At 37.8% G+C, this 14,879-nt stretch overlaps 2 protein-coding genes across 5 annotated transcripts in view; both read left to right on the plus strand.

Moving 5' to 3' along the window:
• The window catches only part of cacnb1 (calcium channel, voltage-dependent, beta 1 subunit), a 38,732-nt gene extending 36,161 nt beyond the window's left edge, over positions 1 to 2,571 (plus strand). For all 3 annotated transcript variants that reach the window (XM_084407146.1, XM_084407147.1, XM_084407148.1), the window contains one exon: positions 846 to 2,571. In XM_084407146.1, coding sequence (XP_084263272.1) covers positions 846 to 1,316 — 471 coding nt within the window. In that variant the 3' untranslated portion in view covers positions 1,317 to 2,571. The remainder of the gene's footprint in view (positions 1 to 845) is intronic.
• A 2,215-nt stretch (positions 2,572 to 4,786) lies between these two features.
• Positions 4,787 to 8,968, plus strand: arl5c (ADP-ribosylation factor-like 5C). 2 transcript variants are annotated; one of them, XM_084402376.1, is made up of 6 exons: positions 4,787 to 5,275; positions 6,163 to 6,223; positions 6,326 to 6,473; positions 6,670 to 6,753; positions 7,115 to 7,266; positions 8,285 to 8,968. In XM_084402376.1, the coding sequence occupies exons 1-6, from the start codon at positions 5,230 to 5,232 to the stop codon at positions 8,331 to 8,333; spliced, it is 540 nt and encodes a 179-aa protein (XP_084258502.1). In that variant the 5' UTR covers positions 4,787 to 5,229; the 3' UTR covers positions 8,334 to 8,968. The 2 variants fall into 2 exon arrangements, with proteins under 2 accessions (XP_084258502.1, XP_084258501.1); XM_084402375.1 differs by lacking the exon at positions 8,285 to 8,968 and having other exon boundaries at positions 4,952 to 5,275; positions 7,115 to 7,713.
• The last annotated feature ends 5,911 nt before the right edge of the window (positions 8,969 to 14,879 follow it).

The following is a 14,879-nucleotide window of genomic DNA, read 5'->3' on the forward strand; positions in this document are numbered from 1 at the left end:
AGATCAAATCAATTTCGTTCAATATTTTGAATTAATTTCATTAGATAATTTTATATAAATGTTCTATATATTTATTTTATATATATATATATATATATATATATATTTGTTTTTATATATATATATTTGTTTTTATATATATATATTTGTTTATATATATATAATTTTATAATAGAAAAAAAATGTATGATAAAAGAGAAAATAAATTTTGGTCAATATTTCTGTATATATTTTTTCAGGTTTCAATATCAGATAACTTTTGACTCCAAAGATGACTGATCTAGAAGCCCAATATTTGTGATGGGTTTGATATGGCCACTAGATGGCGCTAATTTTTTGTGGTTTTTTTATATTATTATTGTGCATGGTGTGGGTTTGTGTCTGTAATTTGTCAGATGCCTTTAACTTTCTTATGTTTTTGAAAACATTTAAAAAATTACTTTTTTAAGTAAAGCGAGATCCTTTATTAATGCATAAATGTAAGGTTTAGGTTAAGGTTTTATGAAATGATCCTTTTGTTGCAATGTTGAAGAGGTTGCAATTAAAAATCAGAGGTAAATATCCATAGGAATGTTCATAGCTCTGTGCAACGACACAAAGCATAAGAATGCTATATATCTTCTCGCTACCAGTTTTTTTTTTTTTTTTCTAAAAGCATGAGTAAGGAATGCATTTTAATGTATGGACATTGTTGCCTGGAATGTGTTGAAATATTTTATTTTAACTTGTAAGGTAAAAAGCTGACCTCTAACCTTTGTATTAACATGCCGCGCGCTCTATTTTTGTGTGTGTCTGCATGTACCTTGGCCTGTTGTGGTGTGTTTCGGGGGTGTGGCTTGCTGTAGGGGCCATTCCTGGTGCATGGAGAACAGAAGAGGGAAGGGCCTGAACGCAGCAGTCTCCAAGACTACCAGAGCGACCTGGGTGGGAAGCAGCCGCTGCGGTCTTCACGCAGCCAGTTGCATACAGGAGGACGAGGTCTGTCGCGGCAGGACACGTTCGATTCCGAGACCCAGGGCAGCCGGGATTCCGCTTACACCGACGACATGGAGACCGATCCGTACGAGGAGCCGGACCCGTGCCGCTCGTACCGCCTAAACCCTGCCCACCACACTCCTCGCCAGGCCTCCTGGGAGGACGAAGGGGCGGAGCCTGACCAGGAGAACCTCAACATGGTCCCACCACCAGCCAATCAGCACCAACGTGGACGAGGCAAGCTGAGGGAGCGCTACTGTCAGGACGCAGAGAGCGGCGGGGCGACCACGGGCCGTAACCATAGCCAGGAGGAGTGGAGCAGAGATGTGTACATTCGCTAGAGCAGGTTTACCCGAGAGGAGTTGTTTAGAACGACACTAAGTAGAATCTCTATAGTTGAATCTGTTTACAACCCAGAGAAACACAATCATTGACAAACGCTGTACAGCTAACACTCACGACATTCGCATTACGCTAACAAAGCTCTCGGTCATTACATATTTAGATTCAACCTGTTTTTGAGGAGGAAGAAGCTTTCTTCATTCTGTTTTACTTTTGTATAGTACTGCATGACTTTCCTTGCTGAGCATTAAACATGATTCACAATGTATAACCAAAATCTTGCAAAAGTAAGGGTGCGTATGTGCGTGTGTGCATCCTCTGTAGTCTTAAACAAGGTCTTTCTGATACATGATGAAAGTCTTGGGAGTGACCCACCAGTTTGATTTCCCAGACTATACTACTGCAGAGCGTGTTTTTGCCTCATATTTTATTCTATTTATTTTATTTATTGAGTCTCAAAAGGTCTATCCAGTCTTTAGCCTGCTAAAACCTTTACAGAGCTCCGCCGCTGCTGCGTACTCCTCCAATCCAGAAGGGGTGCTGTGGTGCTCACATGTTATAGTTTAATAGGGCTAACAAGTGCATCAAGACGTTAATCCAGATCAGCTAGCATTTTTAAAAGGCTAATATGCAAATATAAATAAGACACACATTTTCAAACTAAAAGCCCAAAATGTTTGAGACCATTAACACGAATTGCTTTGTGTTGATTGTAACCGGCTCTGTCTCGTCTTCTGTGCCTGCTCAAGGGCTTTTAGCATTTGTGCCGCTAGTGTACCACTGCCACTGGAAACATGTTCTGCCTTATTCACACTTCAGTCACACAGGCCAACCAATCACAAGTGCCGTAATCTTTCATCAGGCCACTCCCACCGTAAACATGGTGGGTTGTCTTAACTCAGTGCAACTCATGGACAGTTGTTGTTATTGTTGTCGTGTGTGATAGTAGTCTACACTACCATTTTACCTTGTTTAAAAAAGCGATATGTTTGCATTGCTAGTTATTTTAAGATTAAACAAAGTGTTTATTGCATGACAGTTTAAGGAATCACGTCACAGTCTGAGAAGCTGTAACACAGTTACTCTTGCAAACTCAACACTGACATGCACGGATACACACATCCTACTGCCAAACTAATGCTAATGCTACTGCTTTTTGTGCTATATCTGTGGCCAGGACTGTGTGTGTGTGTGTGTGTGTGTGTGTGTGTGTGTGTGTGTGTGTGTGTGTGTGTGTGTGTGTGTGTGTGTGTGTGTGTGTGTGTGTGTGTGTGTGTGTGTGTGTGTGTGAAATGGAAGAAAATCTGGAGTCTTTACTATTTTATGTAACCAGAGCATTGGTGAATGTCTATGAGCCTCTTTTTACCCTCAACTATGTTTTAAAAGATCATCATGATGAAATTTGCTAAATATACAAGTAGATAGCTTACTTAAATAATGTTATTGTTGCATTATCGCAATTGTTTCAAAATATAAGGAAAACAGACGTATTCTTTGGTGCCTGATTGTAGCTCCATTTTACTCTTTTGTTTTTAATCTGTGGATAAATTCATATTTTAATTAAAAATTTAATCTGGATCAACTGTTTCCTGTGCCATTGCTGTTTTCACGTCATTTAGAAGCCTACAAAATGTATGCAGAGTATAGATCAGTGGTTCTCAAGTGTTTCAATTAATAAATTATGAGTAATATATTAAAATAATCACACTATAATCCAGATTGAAATGCCCAAAAAAATCAAGATGAAAACTAAAATTATACTTTATACCCTTTTATTTTCAATCAATAAATATAATTTTTATTAAAGAACATACAAAATAGCATATTTGTCTGGAATCACCAAATGAATAATGGTTAATTAATTTAGTATATTAAATTAATTAAAAAAAATTATATAAATTAATTAAAATATTACATATATTAAATTAATTCACTTTAATATATGAAAATAATTAACTAGGCTATTAGCCATGTTAGTTATATTCAATATATCAATATAAATGTCATACTACAGCAGAAATACTGGAAATATCTTAGCATATGAGAGAGGCCTTCGAATATTGTGTCAGGCATCAAGGAGCCTTTGAGTCTAAAAGGGACTTGTGGTAAACGAGAAGTGATAAATAGAGGGGTAAGAGGAAAGGGTGTGATGGGGGTGGGAGAGGGTGAGAAAGAATATCTGGTGGTGGGGGGCCAGGAAGAACACAAAAAAGCAAAGAGCGGGGAAACAATGCAGGATCTGAGACAATAGGGTGCGAGGAAGAAATAAAAAGATGGTCATCGCCTCTAATTTATGGGGGCAATCCTGGTTAACAGTTAAACCCCTGAATTCACACGAGTGAATTGTAGATATGTACTCATCACGCAAAGAATCTGATCAACTCCTCTTGATAAAGAGCATCACATGTTATTTACTTTTGCATTAATGGCTTGCAAAATATGATGGCATTGCCTGGAAACTGTAATTAGGCATGAGAAGAAATATTTCCCTCATTCTTTTTCTCTATTGTAACACAAACGTCTTGACCTGAACCAACAACCGTTTCTGTTCACAGGTGGGTACATGAAAAGACACCACACCAAAAAAACACTTTACACCAGTCTTGGCCAGATGTGCGGATGACACTTAACCACACTTGCACATTTCTGCAGTGGTGTGCATACGCACTGCACATTACATGCTTCTGCTCTTCCTGTAGCAGATGCGCTCACATTGTGTCTCATTGTTCCACAGATCATGACATTTAAGAAGCACCCAAAGCGTTTAAAACACAGACTCATGCTGAGAAAACACGAGTCCACCACGAGTGTGGGTGTGCGAGAAACCTGATTCAGCTCACACGACATTCTTAGAAGGAGACTGACAACAGGAAACTCATCAAGCTCAGATCATATCAAGAGGAACAGAAAAAGTAACATGTCATGACAAGTATGGAAAGATTGTGGTTTCATCACTTGCTATATTCTGGTGGCAATTCCCATGATTTGTTTTTGGTTTTTAAGCTATATCACTTAATCAAATCAATATACTTAAGTCAATAATATTGTTTTGGTAGATTCTGATTGATTTCTGGTTGTATAAGTGTTGATATAGAATCTAGGGAGTCACTAAGGTCAGAAAGAAAATGTCAAGTAAGGATTTTTTTGTAAAGTAAGTACAATGCAACAAAAAAACAAGACAAATACAAGGCATTGTAAATACAGTTCTCAAGTAGCCTAAGGTTGTTGACTTGAGTCAGTAGGTCTAAGTCAAGATGTAAGAGACATGACAATGAGGAAATTCGTTTTTTATTGTGGTTAATTTACAGAGAGTCCAGGGAATTCCATGAGCTCTTTTACTTTCTGATTAAAGTTCCATTAAACTTCCTCTCAAATTCCCCTGTAACTCGAAAACGCAACAACACATCGTCGATGAACGCCACGCCCCGTTCCATATTCGGACAAAAAGAATTGCACGGTAATATGCGTCATCCCCGTGGGCGTCCAATGAGGATTGCCGTTTCGACTACCCTCTGAAACGCGTGACGCGACCTCTGCGTCATTACTCATCGTTTAAATATGCATTCGCCCACGAAAAACACGACGAAATTCCGTATTTCGGCCCGATATTATGTATCAGAGCAAAGGGGCTATTAGACAGACACCAGCCGATTAAATAACAGACACTTAGGGAGAGAATCTCTTAACATTTCGACCATAGTTTAGACATCTTAATGAATGTTTGACAATACAGAGCAACAAGAAAAAGAGAATACTATCGCTCGTTGGTCTGTTGTTTTAACAGCTGTAGAAGTATTTACTGCTCAGACATAAAGGACCAAAGGACCCAGAAGACTTCAGCGCTCTGTGAGTTCAGAAAACCCGGTGTGATCGGTTAACAAATCCGGCCTTTTAAATTCACTGCCTTCGGAAATGGGGCTACTGTTCGCCAAACTGATGACTGTTTTCGGAGATAGAGGTAAGCGAATTTTTTTAGGAAATTGGGGTTTTAAGATTTCTATTATTATAGCATTTTAAGTATTATTTTTCCAAGTTAAGTATTTTTAAAATTGCATTGTTGTTATAGCTGTAGTTAATATAGCCTACCTTTACTTGTTTTCAGTAACATTAATCAAAAGAAAATTTATTTGCCGGACATCATTCTGTCCTGGCTTCTGAGAAACTTAGTTTGTAGCCTATACTCTTCACTCTTAATAGTTAACGTATTTTCACACTCCGACTAAAGGCCAGTTATAATCTAGTTTTGTAAGATGGTCAGCAGCACCTCTAACCCAGGGTTCATATTTACGATATTGTTATAATTTATGGTGTCAAAAGATGTAACGCCAAGTTGTTTAGCAACAGGTAACCAATCATGAACGTCCTCATCGGTGCGTGTTTATTAAACACTGTTTATTTAAACATTAAAACTGTTAATTTTCTGAATCTTTAAAGCGCTGTTGTAATTAAAATGTACTGTCAAGTGACTAAACCATGATAAAATATGAGTAATGCTGAAATGAGAAACAAGATTTCCAATGTGAAAAGGGCTTTTAAGTGACACTAATAACGTCACTGAGAAACACACGTTTATGCAAGTCTGTGTTAGGATGTTCTGTTCTTTCAGCATACATGTCAGATAAGATTGTACATACCAGTGAGGTTCAAAGATCACAGGAGTTCTGCTTACCCGTTGTTATTCTACACCAATTTACACAACTTTTCCAAACTTTGTTTAACCCAAGCAGACATAGTTCAAAATTGCGTTACTTGGATATTAAGGTTGATGTTATCAAATGACATTATCATACTGAAAAGAGCAAACAAATTCTGATTAAAATGACATCCTCCCTTTTCTCTTCTTAGAACACAAAGTAATTATTGTCGGTTTGGACAATGCTGGGAAGACCACCATCCTCTACCAGTTGTAAGTGTTTTTCTTTTTGAAAGTATAAACAGGAGAAGCACGTGGTCACGTGCTACATGTTTCCACTCAGCTTTTAAACCTTCTATTCCCTGTTCTCTTCAGTTTAACTAAAGAAGCCGTGCAGACTTCTCCCACAATTGGCAGCAACGTAGAGGAGATCGCCATAAAGAAGACACGCTTCCTCGTCTGGGACATTGGCGGCCAGGAGAATCTCAGAGCTACCTGGAACTCGTATTACTGTAACACAGAGGTGTGTGTCCTTAACCTGCATGCTTTGCTAGTGTGACGGGAGTTATGTGAATCTCTACTGGTTATGTGTCTTTCCCTACTGCTGAGAGACAGATATAGTATATCAAATATTTATATATTTTATTATATACAGTATATTTATATGTCAATTTTATAGCCTTTACAAGATGTATAATCTTCCCCTCTAAATGTAACAGATTATCATCCTGGTTGTTGATAGCACTGATCGAGAACGCCTGACTGTAACTAAAGAGGAGCTTCATCGCATGCTTGCACACGAGGTTGGTTTTCATTCAGCTGCTTCATGACACAGTTGTTATGAATATTTCATGGTTTTTCATGCACATGTATTATCAAGGTCTGGGTTTAAAATCTATTTAAATGCATTTATTTTAGTATTTTATTAATTTATTTAAACAGTATTGGTTTTTTTGGGGGGCTTTTATCAAAAAAAAATTTGATCAAAGGAAGAATGTAAACTTTTTAACGTGATTGAAAAATCATCTAGGGATTTCCATGTGCATTTTTGGATTTGCAAACAAATTATCAGGTTTTTAGGGTTTGGTTAGACCATCCCAAGTGAGATCAGCCCTAGTCTTAATTGTTTTGAACATGGTTTAATTTAATTCCTTCTCCACACAGGATCTGCAGAACGCATCCGTGCTGGTTTTGGCGAATAAGCAGGACATGAAGAACAGTATGTCTGCTGCAGAGATCTCTCAGAGTCTGACCCTCAGCTCGCTCACCGCTCGTTCCTGGCATGTCCAGGCCTGCTGCGCTCTCACTGGAGAAGGGTATGTGTGTTTTATAGGAGTGCATATGTTTACCACTGTGTTTTGCTTGTTTAACCCTGTAAAGCCTGACATATTAAATAGTAGTGAGAAAAAAAAAATTTTCCTTTCAAATCAGCAATTTATTGAACCTTTAGAAAAAAAAATCTATAAGCTTGTATGTGTTTTTTTGTTTTTTTTTAATCTAGTATCATATTTGATACGTCTGGCTTTAATTGCTATTATAGTATATGATATAGAGAGAATGTGGAGCTTATACTCGAGGAGGAATAAACACCTCAGTTTTATTCAGAGGCAAAAATATGCAATTTGGTGCAATTGCTGATATTTATATGGCAAAAAAGTAAGAAGAATTCTGATAGCTTGTAATGTAGATTTATGAGATCTTTATAACAGTATAGCAGACGTCTTACATAAACTGCATATAAATATCAGTTGTCACTCTTCCAATAATCAATCTTTCAATAATATAAGATTTAGATGCTTTTTTATGCTTCGTTTATCAATCAAAGCTCTGTAGTTTTAATTGTGCACAGTGCAGTGATGTTTGGGAGATGTTCGAATAAATGTTCCTCAAAACCCTGATGTATCATATTTGATACTCACCTTTCAATTTTTTTTCAATTAAAAGCTTTCAAAGCTCGTTTTTCTAAAATATGATGTGCGGATAATCAAGTAAACAAGTGTTCAACTTGAAATACTACTGACAATATCAAATTTATTTTTATGCTGACGGATTTCAAATTGATTTCTCAGCAAAAAGACATGAAGGTGGACAGTTTAAGAATTATCCTTAAAGGCCTTTTACTTTTAAAAAATGTAAATATACAGTTTATGAAGACGGCAAAAGGCATGTAGCAGATTGTGTACAACTGGTTTTTGTTGTGTTGTGATCATGTTTGTAAATTTGTCAATATTATACAGTAGGCAGTATAAGGTTAAGATGTTTCCAAGCCAGTAGCCTGAGTGAGAGCCATTTTTTTTTATAATGTATAACCACCTCTTTCTTTTCCCCCTACAGTTTACCAGCCAGTCTAGATTGGATGCGCTCCCGTGTTGTGGCGAATTAGTCCAGCAGCGGTGCTTCTTAAGCCTCTGGAACTGTTGAAAGAGAGATTAGGCCTCCTTTGACTTTTATCCAGCTCTCAGTGCCTCTCGGAGTTATACTGAAATAATGCTGTGGTCTGGAGGAACACACCTCATCCACCTACTCTGGAAACCAGAATGAGCCTGGGAGGCTCTCTGCGTGTGTGAGAGAATGTGTATGTGTGTATACACGTTTGTGTTTGGACATTATGTGACTCCGTTCTAGAGGTCCACATGTTTACATTACAGACTTCTGAAATGATCTGACATGATCATGATGATTTGGTGCCGCCGTATTCACCTCTGGCTGTGCCGACGGCTCCGCTTCCCATGTGGAGTAATTGTCTACTGGCAGCCATCTGAGAGGGGGAGGGTGACGGTTCACATGCCCGTACTGATCCGTGATGAGCCACTAAGCTATTGAAAAACATTACTTGAAGTATTTAAAAGGAATTGATTTGTGTATGTTGTGCAGATGTGTGCATGCAGAATGGAACATAGTGTTCAAGTATTTTATTCTGAAAGTAGACAGACTTGATATTCATAGTATGTTTTCTTATATAATTTTGTACAAAAAAGTTTTGTACAAATAAAAATCTATTAAAAACTTGCCTTTGTCTTTGAGAAATGTATTTAGCCTGGGTTCAAAATGTATTTGACTGTTGAGTAAAACAAAGGTGCTGGCCGAACGACAATCGATCGTTATCAGATCAAACGGAAGCTGACTGTAGCTCAATTTGCATTGATCATTCAGATGATAATCTGTCCCCTCATTTTGTCGAACTGTATGCTAATGCTTTTGTTCTTTACTTGAAACAGACCAAAGACCTTAACATCTATTTGGCATGCATGTTGTGTGCATTTTACTTTTCTAATGCATTAAGGTAGAAATCATTGTATCAAAGCTGTTCCCAACACTAAATTTACAAATGATCTAGTGAAGGGATTCTGGAGTCCACTGCTGCTTCAATGTATATCTAATGAGTGATTATAAGCAAGGTATTAATCAATATTTTCCCTTCTAAATATCAAATGAGTTGAATGAGCTTATGAGATTTTACTTGGTTATAGAAGTTACCAGTGTGATTACTGAAATGTATTCTCTGATGTCTGTATTTGATATCTGAGAGATGACTGAGGGTCTGGCCCATGCCAGCAATACAGCAACAGTGCTTGCTTATTCAGCCCGGCTTCCAGAGATGAAATATGGACTCGTTTTGTTTGAGAAAGGTCTTCAAACTGTGATAAAAGACATATCTGTTCTTCCCACTCACCATGACAGCTATAGGTCACAAGGGTCATTGGAACCAAATTGTTTAAGTGACAATTTCTTAGTTAAAGCATCAACTTTACTGTTCTATATTAAAGTGTCCTCTCACTGAGAGAAAGAACAGGTTATCTGGATGTTTTGGGAAGAGTCTCCTGTTTATAGTTAGAGCCCGACCAAATCCAACCTGGAAGAAGCTGTGTCTGTGAGTGTGTGTTACTATATTGGTTACAGATTAAAGAACAAGTGGTATTACCGACTTGTTTTCTTCGACATGTTGGCGCCTAGGCACACAGTCTTGTGATCTCGGAGGGCCACTGGTACCTAACTCAGGGTCCTGGTGGCAGCCATACAGACTATGGAGATGTGCTACTGCCCATCAGTCCATGTGTGGAAATTTACTATGTTTATCTATTACTTAGCCAGTCAGAATCACTCAACCTGAAGTAATGAAGTAGCTTAGACCTTGGTGAAGGGTATAATTGCTGTGATCTTTGTAACTGTAAGCGGGGCGGCCTACAAACTCCTTGTGAGTCTTGAAGCTGACTTCTGCTGATGAAGCTGCAAACTATCTTCAGTAAAAAAATTATTCAATTTATTATAATTCTGGCTCTTGTCTTAAATTAACTGCAGCTCTAACTCCTGGTCTTCTTTAATCATATCCGGTCCTTGGGTCTTTAACTGTAAATTCCCTAACACTAGGTTTCTGACCTCACAAAGGTGTAGGTGATGTGCTAAATTTGGTAAATATTTATTTAGGAGAAAAACAGACTTTCTCACTTGTAGAAAGACTTTATAAATAATTTTATTTCAGTGTAAATCGCTGATGTAATTTTGCTCATTAGCAAGCCCTATTGTATCAAGATTTGGCCTGCATGTTGTATTATACTGCTGTTTACACCATAAAATGACGCTGGTGTAAATAAAGAGTTAATGTACATGATTGAAAACTATGTCCTTTTCTTTTAATATTTAACAAACAAATCAATTAAAACTGTTGTTAATGCTAATGTTAATACTAACAGTGCTTCAGCCTGTTGGCTTGAGTAAATTACACTTGATGTGCTGATGTGTGCGGCAACAGAAATGTAGACGATACGTTGATTGGCAACAGAAATAAATGTAAAAGACGATGGATAACAATCACTGAAATTAGCATGTCACAAGGTGTTCAAAAGGTGTCGTGTCTATGGCAGTGGATCTCAACCTTTTTTATTCCAAAAACCACCCACACCCCCACACCCTGTCCACAAAATCATTCATTCAGTATTTTAGAGCTTGGCATAACTAGAAAGATGTATATTGTTTTGTTTTTTTAAACAATTACTAAGAAACATCTTGTTTTTTTTGTTGTTTTAGCTTATTTGAATGCTTGTTTTGTATTCATTTAAATAATTTGAAGTCATCTTGAGTCACCTTTCAAAGTCTGTTGACGCCCCCAGTGGGCACCGGCACCCGAGTTAAGAACCACTGGGAGTTTTTACATTTAATGACAACACAGCCTTGTTGAGTGAGTAAATTTGATGATAGTCTATCCATGCTTTCTCCTCCTGTTGAGTCATCAAGTGAGTCCAAAATAATGAAATAATTGCTTAGTAGTCAGTAAGGGTGTGTGTTTGGTAACCAGGCCCATATCACTGTGTTACTGGTAGGTGAGATTTAAAGGGTTAGTTCACCCAAAAATGTAAATTCTGTCAGTAACTACTCACCCTCATGTTGTTCCAACCCCGTAAGACCTTCGTTCATCTTCGGAACACAAATTAAGATATTTTTTATTAAATCTGAGAGCTGGCTCACTCCTCCATAGGCTTCTAAGACGCTATAACTTGCTGGCCCAGAAAATGTATTAAAGACATCGTTAATATAGTCCAAGTGACTCCAGTGGCTCAATCTTAAGTTTATAAAGCGACGAGAATACTTTTTGTGCGCAAAAAAACCCTAAAATAACGACTTTATTCCACTATTCATTTCCTTCTCTCTAGGCCTCGAGTCTTTTCACGTAGTATAACTGCGCAGCGCATCTGTGTTGTACGTCACACGTAGGCTCACTATTGGCCGACGCTGGTCATGTGTGTGTCTTTAATACATTTTCTGGGCCAGCAAGTTATAATGCCTTAGAAGCCTATGGAGGAGTGATCCAGCTCTCAGATTTAATAAAAAATATCTTAATTTGTGTTCCGAAGATGAACGAAGGTCTTACGGGGTTGGAACAATATGAGGGTGAGTAATTACTGACAGAATTTTCATTTTTGGGTGAACTAACCCTTTAAGACCATGAAGATTCATGGAAGGCCTCAGTTTCCTGGCCTGTTATTGCCAAGATTTGTAGTTAGTTACATGCTTTTTCATACTGATTTATTGTCATTTAACAATGTGGTCTGAGTTTAATAAATAGTAAAAAAAGAAGGGGGCACCCGGATTTGAACCGGGGACCTCTTGATCTGCAGTCAAATGCTCTACCACTGAGCTATACCCCCGCACACCAGTAAGAGTCACAGGTGTCGTTTTCACGGAGTAGTCATCCAATGATCAGTCTACACCCTTGGCTATTTAAAAGGTGTGACAGTGTGAATATTTGTTTTGTGTATGTTTGCCATTCAACAAGATGGGATTTCATACATAAAACTCTTTTAATTCAGCACTGTGTCACTCTTCTAAGAGTTGTTCCACATGTGGCCTGTTGCATTGGTCTAATCATGGCCTACTGCAGTGAGAAAATCAATATTAAAAAGGGTTGAGTGAATAAAAAAACAATTATCATTGATTTTATCAATGCAGCTTGAAGAACGCTTTACCTCTCAGGGTATTTGTCTTGCAGTCTGTTGTTCTGAATATCAAAGCTGCATGCTTTAGGATCATCTTCTGTTAGTAGATGTCGTGATTGCCAGTTGAACTGCACTTTATTGGGATGAGCTATAACATTACCACGAGTAACACATCTTGTCGAACACTCTTAAACAACATCAAGATATATTACCTAAAATGTGAGTGACACATCTTGCCAGGAATGCAATGGCTGCATCTGAAATCGCATACTCTTTTGAGTTGGTATTTATTTAGAAAAAGTAATTAATTCACACCAGTTAAAAAGTATGAATGTAATCTGGATGTACTACATTCTCCATGTTGTCATTATTATGATGTGCCCTACCAGCATCAGTTCCGTCGCTGCCATTCACACATCCTCTCCTGTGGCCTCATGGGATAGTAAAGTGTCCACTGTTTGCACACTTCAGAATCTCGCCAGAATAGGTCATCCGGGTATTGCCTTCTCTTTTATGAGTAATGTGAATTCGGACATTCTTCTTTTGTCACATACTGTTTTCTGCCTATAGAAAGGAAGTTTAGAAGAATATTATACTATATAATAGAAGAATATCTACTATAGAAGAATATCTATTTGGATTGTGGGCCGGTCAGTCACTAATTTCCAATTTGGTGACACATCAAGATAAAGACTATAAAAGAGGGTTTTTGAAAGAATGGTGCTGGAATGAGCAAGTTAATTAATACATTTATATATATTCATTTAGCAGACGCTTTTATCCAAAGCGACTTACAAATGAGGAATACAACAAGCGATTCATCTTAAAGAGGCAATAAACATGAGAAGTGCAGGTACAAAGTTTAGACATCATTTAGATTAGTACAAGCTAGAACAGGGAGAATAAGGAATAGTAAAGAACAGGGGAAGATTTTTTTTCCCCAGCATGATGCAGTTATACATGTGCTGACAAAAGAAATTCATTTTCAGCTGTTTCTTGAATATTGTCAGGGATTCGGCGTTGCGGATTGGGTTGGGAAGATCATTCCACCAGCAAGGAACAGTGAACGAAAACGTTCTGGAAAGTGATTTTGTGCCTCTCGGTGAAGGTACCACGAGGTGTTGCTCACTTACCGACCTTCTGGAGGAGATGTAGACTCACAAGAGCAGTTGAAGGTAAGAGCACCAGAGCCCGTGTCTGTTCCCCCCACCCTGAAAGACCTATAGCTACCCTACCTGTGAAATTCAAACCAGCAAAGTGGAGTTCCTGTGATGCCCAGTGCTGACAGAGTGGACAGAGGGATCTGATGATTAATGGTGTCAAAGGTAGCAGATAGATCATCCAGCAGAATGAGGACAATCAGCTTTCACAGTCGAAAATCCAATCCAAAAGCATGAGGAAACCAACTTCCATCAAAACACTGCTGTAATGACATTTCACAAGAACGATACTGTTAAGGCTGGGAAACACTACACAATTTATTTTTGGCCCAATTTTCAGTTTCAGCCTATAAAGTCTGACCCAGTCTGCAGATTTAGGGAAGGTGAAGTTGAATCCATCCAGTTGGAGGTTGTTAAACATGTTTGATACTTTGAGGGAATTTTAGAACACATATTGTTGTCTGTAGACATGCGTCTCCTAGCAACGAGGCATTCTGCTTTTGTTTAGTTTGTTGTGTTCGGAACAGCATGAAATGTGTTATGTGTATTCTCAGTCGTTTAGTTAGTGCAGTGGTTTCTGGGGCCCACTATAGGAGCTCTCAACAAACTTCCAATGTGGCCTCAGAATTATATATTTTTTTAATTAATAAGACAAAACAAGCATTAAAATAAGCTAAAACAACTAAAAATAATAATTTGGTTATTTTATAACAAATAGGCATAGGAATTTCTATTCTAGTTTGAAATAAAAAAAGGCTGAGATCCACTGATGGTGCATGATTTATGTTTACGTATTTACGTGCGTTTTTCTTTGTAACCGTTTAAAAAGTCGGCAAGTGTATGATTCCTACTGTTTTAAAATATTTTCCGAAATTAAAAGTCGTTAGTGAATTCCAGCATTAAGTTTACACGTTTACTGCCTTGTTTTAAAAAAGGAAAATCCTTGCGACTGCAATATTGTGATAACTCTGTTATGGTCACATCAATAGCTCATGCTACAAAATAATTTGATTTTAATGATGATTACTGACCTTGTTACACAGTGTGTACACTTATAATGTTCACACCTTTCCACTAGAATAGAAGTTTGATAAAATTGTTCGCAGGTTTGTTTCACCCTTTGTTTGGGCCGACACCTGGTGGCTACGTATATAACTACATGCATTCCACTCAAACACAGAAAGACATTTTGATTTCATGAGACTTTCATCAGATCAATTTGTGCATCGTTACTGATACCTGACACGTAGTTCAGTGGGTTTGAGTGTGCCTTATTTCTTTTCGCAAAGCAGATTCTTCCTGGTTTGTTCCTGTGCAACCCTTCACATATTTCCACTG

This window comes from Rutilus rutilus (assembly GCF_951802725.1).
Source record: "Rutilus rutilus genome assembly, chromosome: 1".
NCBI lineage: Eukaryota > Metazoa > Chordata > Actinopteri > Cypriniformes > Leuciscidae > Rutilus > Rutilus rutilus.